Source organism: Dendrobates tinctorius, unplaced genomic scaffold (genome assembly GCF_039654945.1).
Source record: "Dendrobates tinctorius isolate UK_male_01 unplaced genomic scaffold, ASM3965494v1 ptg000070l, whole genome shotgun sequence".
NCBI lineage: Eukaryota > Metazoa > Chordata > Amphibia > Anura > Dendrobatidae > Dendrobates > Dendrobates tinctorius.
Genome location: NW_027361738.1, coordinates 18534328 through 18551849, shown reverse-complemented (window position 1 = coordinate 18551849; position 17522 = coordinate 18534328). Strand labels below are relative to the sequence as shown.

The 17522-nt window shown below is 42.1% G+C and overlaps 1 protein-coding gene across 1 annotated transcript in view; it reads right to left on the bottom strand.

Moving 5' to 3' along the window:
- Window positions 1–17522, bottom strand: part of HDAC9 (histone deacetylase 9) — an 875224-nt gene that overhangs the window by 175770 nt on the left and 681932 nt on the right. The window contains exon 5 of the mRNA XM_073581439.1: window positions 14948–15186. Coding sequence (XP_073437540.1) covers window positions 14948–15186 — 239 coding nt within the window. The remainder of the gene's footprint in view (window positions 1–14947; window positions 15187–17522) is intronic.

The window sequence follows — 17522 nt, the reverse complement described above, 5'->3', positions numbered from 1 at the left end:
AAATCACATTTCTTTGTACAGAACTTAATGGAAGCAATGCCCCGGGGAACCATTCACAGTCAGTTGTAAATGCTCTTAAGAGAAATATTCCTAGTCACTCTTTTCCTCTTTGGATAACAGACAAGAAGAATGACAATGGAAGCCCTGTTAATATGAGAAATCTACTGAACTATGCAGGAAACAGTTTTGCTGAATTAAAGAAATCTGCTGCCCCATTGCTTGCTTAGGGAGGGTGGCCCTGGGACAATTTGACCAAAATCAAAAACAACATTAACCTTTATGAAGTAGAAGGACATTAATCATCCACTGAGCGGCAACCCATGTAAATGCCAAGCTGTGCACAGAGAATCATAATGTAGGATGTGACCTCCACACTGATGACACTGTAGTCCGCACGGGCGGCACGGTGGCTCAGTGGTTAGCACTGCAGCCTTGCAGCGCTGGGGTCCTGTGTTCAAATCCTACCAAGGACAACATCTGCAAGGAGTTTGTATGTTCTCCCCGTGTTTGCTTGGGTTTCCTCCGGGTTCTCCGGTTTCCTCCCACATGCCAAAAAAAACCCCTTACTGATAGGGAATCTAGATTGTGAGCCCATCAGGGACAGTGATGATAATGTGTGCAAACTGTAAAGTGCTGCGGAATATGTTAGCGCTATATAAAAATAAAGATTATTATTATACTGCACAAAGAAAAGGATATACAGATTTATAATACAGTGCTGCCCAAACTTGGACTCTAAAACTATGACAAAATTATAACTCTAGCACGCCCTGACAATCAAATATACAACTTCCAGCATGTACTGACAGCTACAATGGCTCCTGTAACGGAGCTAAAGGCAATGTTACCTCTTGGCACCAGTAGAGCTTCCATCTGTATCTGCTGGAAACTAGAATGAAACAGGGAGCTGTTTGCTGCCCGGCGATCCTGTCTAGTAGATCACAGGTGAAGTATCCACAATCAATGATGGTTTGGAGCCATGTCATCTGCCGGTGTAAGTCCACTGTGTTTTATCAAGACCAAAGTCAGCGCAGCCATCTACCAGGAAATTGTAGAACATTTAATGCTTCCCTCTGCCGACAAGCTTTTTGGAGATGGATATGTCATTCTGCAGCAGCACTTGGCACCTGTCCACACTGCCAAAAGTTACAATACCTGGTGTACAAACAACAGTATCACTGTGCTTGATTGGCCAGCAAACTCGCCTGACCTTAACCCCATAGAGAATCATTGGGGTATTGTCAAGAGGAAGAAGAGAGACACCAGATCGAATAATGCAGATGAGCTGATGACTGCTATGAGAGCAAACTGGACTTCCATAACACCTCAGCAGTGCCACAGGCTGATCACCTCCATGCCACGCCACATTGATGCAGTAATTGATGCAAAAGGAGCCCCGACCAAGTACTGAGTGCATTTACTGAACATACATTTCAGTAGGACAACATTTCGGATTTTGAAATCATTTTTTCAAGCTGGTGTTATCAAGTATTGTAATTTACTGAGATAATGATTTTTGCATTTTCATTGGCTGTAAGCCATAATTAACATTAACAGAAATAAACACATGAAATAGATCACTCTGATTGTAATGACTCTATATAATATATGAGTTCCACTTTTTGTATTGAAGAATTGAAGAACTGAAATAAATTAACTTTTTGATGATATTCTGATTTTGTGAGATGCACCTGTATGATATTCTTATTCCAGGTCACATTCTGACTACAGGTGCAAGGCCACAACTGAACTGAGCTAGGCCACACACTACTAGTCGGAATATGGCCGCTATGATGAGGATTCACAAATCTCCAGTCAAGACTTCTAGATCTGTATTCAGCTCCTCTAGATTAATGCTCAGCACCTCTAGATCTATACACAGGGCCACTGGATCTGTACTCAACAACACTGGGTCTGACTCAGCACCTCTAGATCTGTACTTAGCCCCTCTCGATCTGTACTCACCACCACTAGATCTGTTCTCACCTCTAGATCTATTTTAGCATGACTAGATCTGTTCTCAGCACCTCTAGATCTGTTCTTGGAACCTCTAGATCTGTTCTAAGCACCTCTAAATTTGTTCTCAGCACCTCTAGATCTGTTCTCAGCCCGTCTAGATCTGTTCTAGGCACCTTTAGATCTGTTGTCAGCACTTCTAGATATGTACAGTGGGTACGGAAAGTATTCGGACCACTTTAAATTTTTCACTCTTTGTTTCATTGCAGTCATTTGGTAAATTCAAAAAACGTTCATTTTTTCCTCATTAATGTACAATCTGCAACCCATCTTGACTGAAAAAAAGGCACAGATCTGGCCAAGATTACTAAAGAAGTTCTGCAGTACTCCACGTTCCTAAGAGTGCAGTGGCCTCCATAATCCTTAAATGGAAGAAGTTTGGGACCATCAGAAGTCTTGCTAGTCCTGGCCGTCCAGCCAAACTGATCAATCGTGAGAGAAGAGCCTTGGTGAGACAGGTAAAGAAGAATCCCAAGATCACTGTGAGCTCCAGAGATGCAGTCAACTATCACTGCAGCCCTCCATCAGTTGGGCCTTTGTGACAGAGTGGCCCAACGGAAGCCTCTTCTCAGTGCCAGACATATGAAAGCCTGCATAGAGTTTTCTAAAAAACACATGAAGCCCAGATGATGAGAAATAAGATTCTCTGGTCTGATAAGACATAGATAGAACTTTTTGGTGATAATTCTAAGCAGTATGTATGAAGAAAACCAGGCACTGCTCATCAGCTGTCCAATACAATCCCAACAGTGAAACATGGTGGTAGCAGCATCATGCTATGGGAGTATTTGTCAGCTGCAGGGACAGAATGACTGGTTGCAATTGAAGGAAACATGAATGCGGCCAAGTACAGAGATAACCTGGATGAAAATATCTTCCAGAGTGCTCTGGACCTCAGACATGACCGAAGGTTCACCTGCCAACAAGACAGTGACCCTAAGCACAGCTAAAATAACAAAGGAGTGGCTTCAGAACAACTCTGTGACCATTCTTGACTGGCCCAGTCAGAGCCCTGACCTAAACCCAATTGAGCATCTCTGGAGAGACCTGAAAATGGCTGTCCACCAACGTTCACCATCCAACCTGATGGTACTGGAGCGGATCTGCAAGGAAGAATGGCAGAGGATCCCCAAATCCAGGTGTGAAAAGCTTGTTGCATTATTCCCAAGAAGACTCATGGCTGTACTAGCTCAAAAGGGTGCTTCTACTCAATACTGAGCAAAGGGTCTGAATACTTACGACCATGTGATATTTCAGTTTTTCTTTTTTAATAAGTTTGCAAAAATTTTTACATTTCTGTTTTTCAGTCAAGATGGGGTGCAGAGTGTACATTAATAAGAAAAAAAATTAACTTTTTTGAATTTACAAAATGGCTGCAATAAAAAAAGAGTGAAAAATTTAAAGGGGTATAAATACTTTCTGTACCCACTGTATATGTACTCAGCACTAGAGATGAGCGAATATTTCCATGTTCCGTTCGGCTCACGATCGCCGAATTTTCAATATTCTCTGATTTCATCGTTGATGAAATTGCGGAATATAGCCGAACATACAAAGCACAAACGCCAGTGCTTCCCAAGCTGTGTGACAGTGTGGGAAAAACAGGCATAGCGCTCCTGATCGGCGGTGAAATCATCCCCACCGATCAGAGAGCTGTGGTTTCCACACTGTCAGAAGACAGTGCTCAGAGGTAAAAAGTGTACCTCAGGTCACTGATGTCTACTGATGGGATTACAGCTCCCATCAGCTGACACTTGCTGCCGCTAATAACAGTGAGAGCAGGATGGGTGTATTCATCAGCTGCGCCTACGCTGTAAATAAATAATGAAAAAAAGCCTGCGTGGTCCCCCTGTATTTTTCATTACCAGTAAGTCAAAACTCACAGCTGGGGGCTGCAATCCTCAGCTGTCAACTTCAGCAAGGTTGGTTATCAAGAATAGAGGGATCGCTACGCCGTATTTTTAATTATTTAAAATAATTAAAAAACACGGCTTGGGGTCCCCCCATTTTTGACAAACAGCCTTGCTAAAGCTATTAGATGCACCAATTCTGGTGCTTTGCCCGACTCTTCCCACTTGCCCTGTAGTGGTGGCAAGTGGGGTTCATATTTAAAGGGGTTGAAGTCACCTTTGTATTGTCAAGTGACATCAAGCCCACTGGTTAGTAATGGAGAGGCATCTATAAGACACCCATCGATTACTAACTACATAGTCACATTGTATAAAAACACACACACCAAGAATAAAGTCCTTTAATTGAAAAAAATTACACAGACTCCTTTAATAATGTTAATTAAGCCGTACTTACAACCTCGCCTAAGTCCCCCGTAGCCCTCGTTCTCCTGTAATAAAACAAAGATAAAAACAACAATATCCCTCACCTGTCTATCCATTTCCCACACCGTAATCCATGTCTCGGGGATTAATAGTTTTCAAACTGGATGGTGCCAATATGCGACTGTCCAGGCTGAGAACCACTGGTGACTGAGCTACTGCGAGTGCAGCATCAGTGACTGGCGGTGATGTCATGGAGGTTACCTCCGATCACTGGTGTAGGCTGATGGGACAACACCTTCCATTAGCTGACACTTACTGCTGCTAATAGCAGTGAGAAAACATAGTACAGAAACACCACCAAAAATATAAAAGATAAAAAATAATTGTATTAATAGGCAATACCACATATAAAAATATTTCAGAATGTATCATACATTATGGCACAGAGAAGAGAAAAAGGTGAGGAAACCAAACTGGTACAGCAAGGAGAGAGTGGACACCTAAGTAACCAAGGGTAAGTGGGAACATGGGACAAAATACCTACAATAAATAGTAATAATACATGAACAATAAGAAGGCTGGTGATCAATCAAAAAACATATAGCAACTATGTCACCAGACTAAAAGGTGGTGATGTAATATTTGAACTCATATTTTTTAACAAATACTAGGCCACGTTCATATGTTCAGCATTTGGTCAGTATTTTACCTCAGTATTTGTAAGCCAAAACCAGGTGTGGAACAATCAGAGGAAAAGTATAATAGACATATGTCACCACTGTTACATTTTTCACCCTCTCCCGGTTTTAGCTTACACATACTGGTGTGAAATACTGACCTAACACTGAATGTGACCTTACAGTTACATCTGACAATCTGGTCACACTACAGCAGGGGCGCACAACATTTTCTGGTCCAAGGGTCACATTGTCAGGTTAGACCAAGCCCCACAATAAAACTTACAGGGATATTATTATCTGAGACATTCAGACACAAAACAGCATGTATGTGACCAGATATTGTGAGGTCATACAAAATGTGTCCTCTAGATGGCCCCTGCATTATTGTCTAATTTGTCATTCTTCTTATCGGTATCAGGATCTAGATTAGGTACGAAGTAAAGATGAGATATTTATTTGATAAACCTGCTGTTTTATAAAGAGAGAAACTGAGTTCTCCAGGATTGAAATACTAATAGTCCTTAAGATAAGATTTTAAGATTGGATATGTTGGGGTCAAAATCCAAGACTATCCTTGATGAGCATCTCAGCAAGCACCATGTCTTCTCCATTATTTATCCTGTACTGTGTTGTCCATCTGGTTGTGCTGGTCAGTCCTATGGTAGCAGTGCCAGGTTCTAAAAACTAATTTTATGGAAGATTGAATTTCCTGCTGAGCAACATCTTTTTTGACAATAGTCAACATTGCATATAAGGCATCCGAATGGATAGATGTGATCGTTAATCCGTTAATAGTGACAGAACATGTCCTATTATGATGCGATTTGCGGATCAGACTCGGCCACTAAAGTCTATGGGGATCCAAGAGACACACATACGAATTGGAAGGCTTTAAATTTGCTTCTCTTTTGCATCCGTATTTCATGGGAAAAGCTAGAATAATAACATTTCACCTTTCAAAGGGATTTTTATTGGCTTGAAAGCAAGTATACCTCTTCAGTGAAAAAAAGCGGAAGCGAAAAAATGGAAGCAACTAAGGTAAAAGTAGGATGATGAAACCTGAGCCCATTTGTCCCAGATGATAACACTCACACGGATGTATGAATGTAGCCTAACGACTACCATGGCTATATTCAGGGACAGGGCATACCACAATTATGGTTATTTATCCTCTTCAAAAGGAAAGAAAATCCTTACCGAATATTACAAATTCAGTAATGTCTATTTTAACTATTTGAGCAAATATCTTCATATCCACTGCTAATAGTTTTAACATCAACTTTGAAAATGTGTAAAATATTATAGCATTAACTCATTCACTCTTCATGAAGGAGCTCGCTGGAGTCTGATGCAGCTGATTCATTAAACGGTGCACAGCACCTAATTATTAAGGTGCATCTGATAATTGGCAAGTGTTGTTGCTGCCATAAATGAACTCCTGTCAGAGACTGGGGTACATTTCTGGAGTAAATTACACCACTGAAATGGCATAATTTTTCAAAAATTCGATGGGCGAGCATAGCTATCTATTGCCTGTACCAGCCATGCTATACCCATATTGGCGTAGCTGACCAAGACTTTGAGTTAAACGTCAAATGTCACAATATTTTTGCCCAACTTCAGACTTGTAACCTAGTAAACTATTTCACACCAGAATTCTGGCATAAACACCTGAATGAATCGCGCCCAATGCCTCCCGTTCTCCATAATAACAAAATCTTATAACTGCTTATTAGCCGCAGTGAGGAATATTAAACCTAAACACTGGAAAACTTACTCTACATTACTAAAAGAATGGCTGGATGAATACAGATCAGTCTCTTTAAATAATTTAGTCGGTTGTACTTTATATGGCACCTATGGGACAAATTATGCTCAGGCGATACCATGTGAAGCCAACATAAGAACCTAATTGCTTAGTTTATTTCTTTCTCTTTCCCTTCTGATAGTAAGGTCTAGTAATGGCTGTATATCTAGTGATGGCTGCTCGCTGTCCAATTCTCTCTTTCATGTCTTCAAAAATTCAGCGCGGCCAACGACAGGAAGAAGACAACTGAATGGTAGGCAGCAAGCAGTGGGTTTGCAAAAGTGGTCAGATAGGAATTATTAGTTTTATTTTTTTCCAATTTACATACATATCCAGGTTGTTAACAAAGCTAGAGAACATATCTAGTTCATAACCTGGGAGCTGCATGTGAGGGCTCACTCACACAAGCGTATAACACGGCCGAGTGCTATGGTATAAACATGCTATAAATGGAAATTTGTGGATATCATTCGCACTGCTGAAAAAATGGGAGTCCAGGCGTATTGCAAATACCGCAAATATTTGTGGTATCTCCTGAGGAAGAAGTCCTATTGACTTCAAAATGCATTGAGAATAAACCACCATCTTTTCAGCAGCACGGATGATATCCATAAATTTCCATTTATAGCATACTTAGTTTCGTCACCTGTTTGACCCATGGATCTTCAGCAGCTGTCAACTTAATTGATTTTATATACCCTGATGTAAAGGAATATTTGGTGTGTGCAATGTGATCATATACCTTTGGATCTCTATCGGATAAGACCCTATTTGCGCTTTTTATTCCTACAGTTTCTTTGATGGTATAAAACATCCCATAGCACTCAGACTAGTGTTATACTATGGGGCAGATCACATCTGCGATTATTATCTCTTACCAATTCGGCATGAGAGAACAATCGCAGCAGCTGTGAGTACATCCAAGAAATGGATCGCATGCCCCCATACAAGTCTATGGGTGCGTGTAAAACATTGGACTGCAATTGGATGTGATCCAAGTGCAGTGCGATCACCACAGAGGTCAGCAATGGAAGAGACTGAGAAATTACTTTCTCTGTCTCCTCCGCAACTATGCTGTGATTCTCTCATGCGAGAAGATCGGAGTGCGGAGCCCTGACACTCGGCTCACACTTGCAGAAGAGCAGATCATGAGCATACGGCATCTGCTAAGCTAATGTGACCCTGGCCTAACACCAAAACCTAATTTAATCAATAACATTTTCTGATGATAGATTCCCGTTAACCTTTTAAGTGAGATAACATTCTGTAACAAGTTGTCAAGATGGTGCGTTATTTGTCAAGCTGAATGTTGCTTCATCTCTATATGCTGCATTTTCCAGCTAACACTCTTTTCCTCCCTCTAGTGATATTGTTTTTCCTTCCGGTGCACTTTATTCTATTATAAGTAATAATAATGCCATCTTTAGTGCGTATTTACCAGATATGTGTGTCAGAAAATCTGATCACAACATGTACTCAGGGAAGAACATGAAATGTGAGCTGGTTGTGGTCCTTAAACTTAAGACTGAATCTAACACTATCTAATAATGGGCTACATCCTAGTCCTACACTTATCGTAGCTGAGTAAACACGACTTCACAGCAAGAGTCCCACAGACCACACAGCTCCTGGAAGGCCGTCGTCTCACACAGGCGCTTGGTGTGTTTCCCCTTCCACTTCAATTTGCATTGGCTCCCAGCTGACATTAACAGGCTCCATAACAACCGGTGTTTGGAGGCTTAGGGCTATTCCCTGACCACTCAGAGCCATTACTTAGCAACATAAATATTGGCTGGCAATGAGACTTTAATTATTTTGATTTATATTTGAGTCCCTCAGCTCGGTTTTCTTGCGTCTGACCACTGTCACATGACTACTTTCAGTTTTAACAAGTGAATAAACATGGCCATGAGATGATCTAGGGGTCAATCTATAGGCATTATCCGGCTGCAGGATCTGATCCTTTGGCTTTGGTGCTTGGAGAAGATTTAATTAGTGATACAAGGTTCAAATGAATAAATGTGGCTACGTTGTTATTGTGCAGATGGTCCAGTTCTCTTTATGACTGTGACTAAATGCCTTAGAAAACCAGCTTTTAACTGGTGACATATAATTGTATGTTTAGGCTCCAGATCCCATGTATGAGTTTTGTTAAGTTCAAGGATGAATTTTCCTGGTCTAAAATTCTATCAAACAAAATAAAGGAACATGCAAGCAAGTGCAATCTACATGTTCAGGTCGCCATTGGAACCAATTCAATTGCAAGAATAGTGTTCCATGTATCCCTAACCAACCAGAATCACAGCAAAACCTTCTGAAAACCTGATTGTATTTCATTAGAGTCCACAATTGTGATCCATCATAGCAGCACCTAGTTATAGTGTCTGTTATGACTGAAAGTAAGACACATATGGGAAGAAGCTTTACATTGAAGTTAGTAATACCCCTGTGTAACGCCCAGTGGGCACATTCAATAGTTGGATAGCTGTGACTTTCTGCTCTATCACAACCTACTGCCAACAAGTCAGTTCATTTTACTAGTGAAGTCCAAGAGATGAATTTTACTATTGGTTTCTAGGCAAGGTTGTGATACGTATTCTCTTAGCCAATGATCCACAACCTTCTTTACTGCAAGAATCACATTCAGGTCTGAGAGTCAGTGGTGAACCACATTCAGTGCCCTCTCCCCTCACAATAGTGACACCAAGAACCTGCTAAATAGACAGACCACAAAAAGCGCCCCATGACCTTGTGCTCTTTCCCTTATAAGCACGATACTTATATCAAGCATACTTACCACACTATTGCGTCCAGCGTTAAGCACCTCTCTACCTGGCAGTATCATTCTATCTTCAGTTTACCATATTTAGCATCCACACCCCACCACCACCCCAGTATATGTGCATCCAGATCTGCTCTTCCATGCAGGGCCACTCACAAAACTCACCATCTGGACACCTGCTCTGTATAGCTGTTAGCTAGATCTGGTGACAGGTCTTGACAGCCATGAGCCACACATCATGGGCCCAAGAGCCAAACGTGGTTCGCGAGCCACAGTGTGGGGACCCTTGTCTTACACAGCATAGAGAGTATCCCTTAATAGCTGAAGCTCGGGATGTTTATGGCTCTCTGTCAAATGTAGTTTAATGATATCCCACAAGTAGTGCCTTATAGAAGGGAGGGAATATAATAGAAGGGATTACTGCATGATTCATGAAAAAATATTTCACTACAGAGCTTCCTCTGCGGAACGTTGACAGCTAAAATGCAATGAGGGAACATACCCTAAAGTCGGATAAAGAATTATTGACGAAATTATTAACTCATCAGCATTATCTTTATTCAAATGTCCTTAAGAAGTGAAGTACACACATTCACTAACCATAAAAATGCTACTTTTTAGAATTGACGGGGGTTAATAAGTCACTTTCAGTTTCCAGAAAAGAGGAAAAATAAAGTTGTTACCAAACCATTCCATCATATTCCCAGTATGTTCCTAGCATCCATTTCCCCAGTGACTGAGTACAGGTGTAGGTAAACAGCAGGTTTTCAGGATGCAGTGACGAGACACGAGACTGAATTGAACTTTGGCTATAGAACTTTTATGAATTTAAGCTGCTGGGGCTATACTAAGCAACCAAAAATTAATAACAGCTATTGTCCTCACAGGGACTCTGCACAAACAAACATTTTAAGAGTGAACACGACTAATCCAGCAAGGGCCGGTTACTATAGGGTCACGATATGGCCGACTACGGGTGCATATTTCTTATTGTGCCACTTATCCGTTCTGACGTCCCTCGGCGTCTCTGATGAGGCTGCGTTGGCGTCGCAGCCGCTGGGCCCAACTGCTGAGGATCTGTCGTAGTCTTCGGGTGCCCAGCGCCCAGGAGGAGATGGGGCACAACAGGCCCTGAGGAAGTCCTTTGATGAGGTGACCCCCTGTAGAAACAGCAGGGTTCTGAACGTAAGCGAGTTCAATGAGACTCCAGTCTCCAAGCAGGGTTGTGTCGTAGTTCCCAGGAGTGGCGGTTGGCAGGCCACGAGCATGGCCTAGGCAAAGGAGTAGGCCCCAACTGCTGACTGCAGCGGGGTGACGTCCACTGCGGCCGATGATGAAGAGGCCGCAGATGCGGGCTGAAGTGGGGCAGTAGCGAGCAGGCCGCAGCCGCGGGCTGGAGTGGAGTGGCAGCAGCTGCGAGGGGCGGCGGACCAGCCGCGACAGGCTGAAGTACAGTGGTAAAAGCTGCGGACCACTGTGGGCAGGAAGAGACCCTGGATCGGAGTGAAGCGACAGTCCCTTGTTGGTAGGTATGTGGTAGGTATGGCGCCCACTCTCTGCAGACCGCAGTAAGTCTCTCCTCTGCCGATGGTCTCCTTTCTCGTCACAGTCTGTCACTCTGGCTCTCTCAGACTCCCACAGTCTCTTGCCTCCTATCTGCCGTTCCGCCAACTGACTCGCCTGCGCGCTCCCTGTCCCTTTTATGCTCACCCCTCCCCTTGCTGTCCTGTCACTCTCAGCAGTCCACTCTCCTCCTTTGCTCCCCGGGTACTGTTTCCTTAGGAACCCAGATGGCGGTCCCCTTGGTTCCGGCCCGGACACTCTGCGGGGGTCCTCCTCCCTACACAGGCAACACCTGCAACTGTCAAGCTTGTAGGACAATAATGTACAGGATCCGCTATAATGTAAGATTTCGGATATGCCCCTATGGGCAGGAATGAGTACAGGCCAGGACTGCATCCACCGGTAATATATTTATTTTGTTGTATTACACCTCCCAAATAAGTAGGATTTACAGTGCACATTAATGGGATAACACATTGTAACAACTACAAAATATGATCTTACACTTAATAAGCGATAGGGAATGGGCACAAGAAATTTTGGAATGGATTAATCAGAAATAAATAGAACGCATTATTATTTTTCATGTTATTGACTAATAATATCCTGATGTTATGTGCATTGGAGATGTTGGAGATGCTAGGAATCTTGAGAAATTCCATTATCAAATTACATGCAACTTAACTTAGTGAATGAGATCGTTTTGTTACTTTTAGTCTATTACCATATTATCATTCTTGCTGCTGTCAATATTTGCTTTTAAAGGGGTTCTCATAATAGGATAGGGGATAACTTACTGAGCGCTGCAGGGCAAATGACTAGGACCTCCAGTGATCCAAAGAACAGGTTCTACAGAGCTTCGTCTTGAACGGAGCAGGGTTGCTAATTCTCAACCTCCACTCCATTCATCATCTATCAAACTGCTGGAAATAGCCGAATATTTGACTTTTTCCTAAGAATAACACAATATTTAGGAATTTCAGTAACCGGCAAGAATCACACAGAGTCATGACTTAAGTTACAGCATTTACAGAAGACATTGGCCCTGAAGGTGGTTACGTCAGAAACACGAAGTTGTGCTAAATAAGTTGCAAATTTTGCCGTGTTCAAGCAAGATTTCCCCAGCTTTGCCAAAATTGGAGTAGCTGGGGTGGGATGAGGTCATGACACTATAGTTTGTATAATTCATGATGAGCTTTGGCATTCTTACTTAGGAAATCTTACTCCAGTCTTTGACTGCAGGAAGATCTATGACAAGACAAGAATTGTGTGCATCTGAATCTAGTTTGGCATTGGGCCTCTTTCATTTTGCATTTTTATAAAATTCTTTTATTTTCTTTATGGAATTCATTGAAATTTTTTTGTGATTAAGACCGCTCTCACACGTCGATATATTTCCGATACTGGAAAAACCGGTACCTGAGATATCCGTGGCTGTGTGTCCGTGTGTGTACTACGTGTGGCACATGGGTCGCAACCATGTACCACTCGTGTGCCGCATCAGTACCAAACGGACAGCTGCTGGGGAAGAAGCGCTACTGTAAGCGCTGTTCCCCGGCAGCTGGTGCTGAAGCCGGCTCTCATCATTCTCCCCTGCTCTGCTGATGAGCAGAGGAGAATGATGAACATTATATTAGGGCAGCACGGTGGCTCAGTGGTTAGCGCTGCAGCCTTGCAGCGCTGGAGTCCTGGGTTCGAGTCCCACCAAGGACAACATCTGCAAGGAGTTTGTATGTTCTCCCCGTGTTTGCGTGGGTTTCCTCCGGGCACTCCGGTTTCCTCCCACACTCCAAAAAAACATACTGATAGGGAATTTAGATTGTGAGCCCCATCAGGGACAGTGATGAAAATATGTGCAAACTGTAAAGCGCTGCGGAATATGTTAGCGCTATATAAAAATAAAGTATTATTATTATTATATTAAAGTCCGAACTGCAGCAGGTGGGGGCCGTGGAATAACCTGATCATCCGCACCTACTGTCACTGTTATTACAGCAGGTGTCGGATGATGGGGATAACAGTCCCAAAAGCCCCCACCTGCTGTCGTTCAGACTTTAATATAGCGCTCATCATTCTCCCCTGCTCACTGGCAGAGCAGGGGAGAATGACAGCCGGCTTCAGCACCAGCCGCTGGGGAACAGCACTTACAGTAGCAGTTACAGTACAGTAGCACTTCTTCCCCGGCAGCTGTCCATGTCACACAGAGGACATCAATGTGTGTTCTCCATGTGTAACTGTGCGGGACGTTTTGCCATCCGTGATGACGGGAAAAAACGGACATGTCAGCGTGTTTTTCCCACGGACACATGTCATGACATGTGCATAGACCCATTTATTTGAATAGGCCTACGTGTGTACGTGTCTCCGGTACGTATGACAACTGTCACCACACTTACCGAAGACACGGACCTGTGAAAGGGCCTAATTTTTTCAAAAAGATGCACTTGGTTTGTGAATTTTTTTGAAAATAAAAGATGTTCTTTATTTTTGTCCTATATCTGTTTTGCAACTAAAGTATTTAGCTCAAAACACAAACCAAAAAGAAAATGGAGCCAGGAGCAATAAATAAAAAATATAAGATTTTTTATTGTTATACTCAATAAAATACAATTTTGAGAAAAATTAGTGTGAGAAATACAAAATAAGGGAATCAGCGACACCCACTTGCCAAACACAGATTTAGGTAATGGTACAAATTGCGGTATCTAAACAAAGGCATATAGCAATGACAGAAAAACGACTCTCTCTATATTATCCCTTAAATATAGCGGCACACAATATCCTCTCAGTGTTTACATAAAGTGCATAGTGCATAAAAAATGGTCCTAAAAATAGGACTGGGCCAAGTATATAAAGAGGAATGTATAATCAAACATTAATTACTGTCAGTATCTGAAGGAGATAAAAATATATGCCATTGTGATGAAGGTATATATAATGGAAATAATCCTCAAATGGTAACCTAATAACCGCAGACTAAAAGGCTGTCAGCCAATGTGAAAAGCAATAGATACTGGAAGGGATGGAGCCAGAGATAAATAAATGCCAAAGAATCAATAAGTATATGAGCAAATACCAACCTATCTGTAGTGTGGACTGCGGGACCCCTACGCGCGTTTCGCTTCTTGCTTCTTCGGGGGGCGTGATGTCAGAATCTAATCAGCTGGTTTTTATATGCTGGTAGGCGGAAATCTATCAGGGCAGCGGGAATGCGGCACTTCCGGTCGAACAGAGGTGAGACAGAGGCAATGGACCTGGCATCTGACGTCACAGACACGCCCCCACTAGCAGCATGTGCATGCGCGCGTGTGTACACATTTCCGCGGTATATTGCTTTAATGGATGAGCTTTATTATTGACAGCCTCCCTGTGGTATTTATTTAGCTCAAAAGTTGCATCGTTTCACAAAAATTTCACAAAATTGGCACCAAATTATCCGGCATATATAAAATAACTTCAGGGAAGAGAGCAAGTGGGGAAATGGAATACACTTTTTAAAAAAAATTAGCAATTTTTTGAAAGTTGCAATTGATGAATTAGCCAAAAACGTCTGGAAAGCCAAAACTCCATCCACGATGTTGAACTTAAAAAAAATATGCAAACTCATATGAAACTGACTTTAAAATGATACAAACTAAAAGAAAAACAGGCAAAAACAGCAAAGATTCGACAAAAAGGGGCAATAGCAAAAATGCATCTGGCCCATTGTGTTCAGGTTTACATAGAGTGGTATAGGTTAGACAGCTCATGGTTGTTTTAACCCATCCACAATACTGGTATGGTATTAGTTTATGGCTTAGTATAATCTAACTAACATAGATACCTTGAGGTGTTCCTGGAGCTGGGCCTGGTGTTGTCTTGTGAGGTTTTCATGCTGTTTCTGAAATTCAGCAATGAGCAGCTGCTTCTGAATTTGCTGTTGCTGCTGGATTAATAGGAGCTCCTGCTGCAGCTGCTTCTCTCGCAACACAGGATCTAAAATTGGCATCACTGTTCTTAGATCTGTCCTTAGGTCCAGTGGTGTGACAGGTTCCAAACCTGTAGGAACCTCAGACTTTATATCTAAAACAAGATACAAATACAAATTTTCCATTATTATTTTTTAATATCTATATTGTACATTTATTAAAAAAAAACATTTTTTTAGATATTTTGATAAAAAATTGTCTAACAGCAGAAAGAGGTTACTTATATGATAGTTATGAAGGCAATCTTTTTAGCATTTAATAAGAAACAGTTCCATTGCATAGTCCATTTCACATCCCCACTACTTGGTTCTCCCAAGCTTCATCCAATGATTCAATAATGACTTATGTTTGGGCACTAAAATGCTTCTGTGTTAAGGCTTACAGCCTCCGGAAGACACTTTTATTGTAATATAACGCTAACAGAATGACCACAAAGATGATGCAAGTATAGCAATGCAATCTCCCAAGGTTCCTGTTGGCATTCTGTCCACAACCATGGTTAGATACTTCAAGGCTATCAAACCTAAGTGCTCCATAGGCATCTAATATGGGCCAACCTGTTTGCACATAGCAATTATTTTAATTAATTATGTTAATAGCTATAACATTAATGGGTTAATGGTTGTGAACTAGAACAATAATAAAAGTGCAAAATGACCCCATCACGGACAGTAAAAATGTAATTACATTGTAAGCAAAAACTCAGTGTCTGACCATAAATCTCCATCTAAAATGTAAGTTGTAAATGAGTATTTTCCAGTTATTATCACTGTACAATTACAGCTATGAACTTTCATATATAAACTGTTTCAGTCTTTATGATTGTCTGATGGCGTAAATATCAATCTTATGGGGAAACTATTTTCGAAATTCGAAAAAAGCTGCTGCAATCACTTTCTATGTTGAGGGCAACAGTTTATTTAGGGTCCTGTTTTATCACTGATTAGATGATTGCCTGGATTTTCCAGAATATTACATGTTAGAGATCTGGACTGTCTGTATCAATGTATGTAGAATATTAAGTTTTATAGCATTTAAGAAATAGCCAGGACAACATATTTTGGCTCCCTAAGCTAAGCAGGCAACTTGCACCATCCCAAATTTTTTATTAAAATTACCTTAAATGAAAATCAATCAGTGATCACATTGCTGCAGACTACACAAGAGAATAAAGCACTAATCAGATGCAGTCACAGGCACATTACATAACTATGGCATCAAAAGACTCAAAGGTGATGTCTTGTCTAATTAGTCATTCACTTTTATTTTCTTCTCCATCCAACCCAGACCGAAATGGTGACTTCTCTAAAGGGCCTGTCACACTAAGCGATATCGCTAGCGATATCGCTATAACGTCACTGGTTTTTGTGACGTTATAGTGATATTGCTAGGGATATCGCTATGTCTGATACTTACCTCCGACCGCTCCCCTGCTGGTTAACGCTGATCGCGCGAGAACGTCCTGGACCGTTTCTCGTCAGGCGCTTCCTGCTGGGCTTCCTGCTGTGGAGACGAGCGACGCGTGGACGCGGGTGGAGGATGTCAGGATCGCCTCATCTGACAGGTAAGTAACGACCGCTGCTATGTCGCTGGTGAGATCTGCCTGTGTGGCAGCTAACTAGCGACCACTTAGCGATGCACCAGCGATCCTGACCGCGTCATATCGCTGGTCGGGATCACTGGTGCATCGCTAAGTGTGACAGTACCTTAAGTGTTACATGTTGGTTTTGCCCTCTATATAATTAGTATATTTATCATTAGACCAGGTGCATACTTGTGTTAGTGCAGTCAGGGTTGTCACCTATCTGAAGACAATCATTGCGAGTGACCCATTGTGGTGGGTATGTGTCTGTTGTACAGTGTTTGACATCTCCTGATATGTCCTTCCTACTTGTCACCTGCCCCTTCACCTTTATCTGAGAGCTTCTAGACCGATTGTTCACTTCATACCTTCATGTCCGAAGGCTTAGATTGGACTCTGGCAATGAGCAGCTGCTTCTGAATTTGCTGTTGCTGCTGGATTAATAGGAGCTCCTGCTGCAGCTGCTTCTCTCGCAACACGGGAGCTGAATTGGACAGTATCAGCGAAAATACCTGGTCATTTTTACTGTGGACTGTCTAAGCGCAGAATTCTCTTTTAAAGGGTTATACAGGACTGAATTATTTTTTTACCATGAGCCAAAAAACTAACAAGCAGATAATTGCTGACTAGTTAGAAACTGCCAGCCTGTTCTATCTGGTACTCAGACAGGTCAATGACCGCACCTGCTGGCGATTTAGCTGTTTCACGTCAACAGCGTGGCTCTTCTTCTTGTGGGCTGCTCTGTCGACTGGCAGCATGACTGCTGAAGTCATGCTGATTGACAGCCAGCTTACTTAGAGAGAAGCCGGCTGTCAATCAGCATGACATTTGCAGGCATGTCCTGTCAG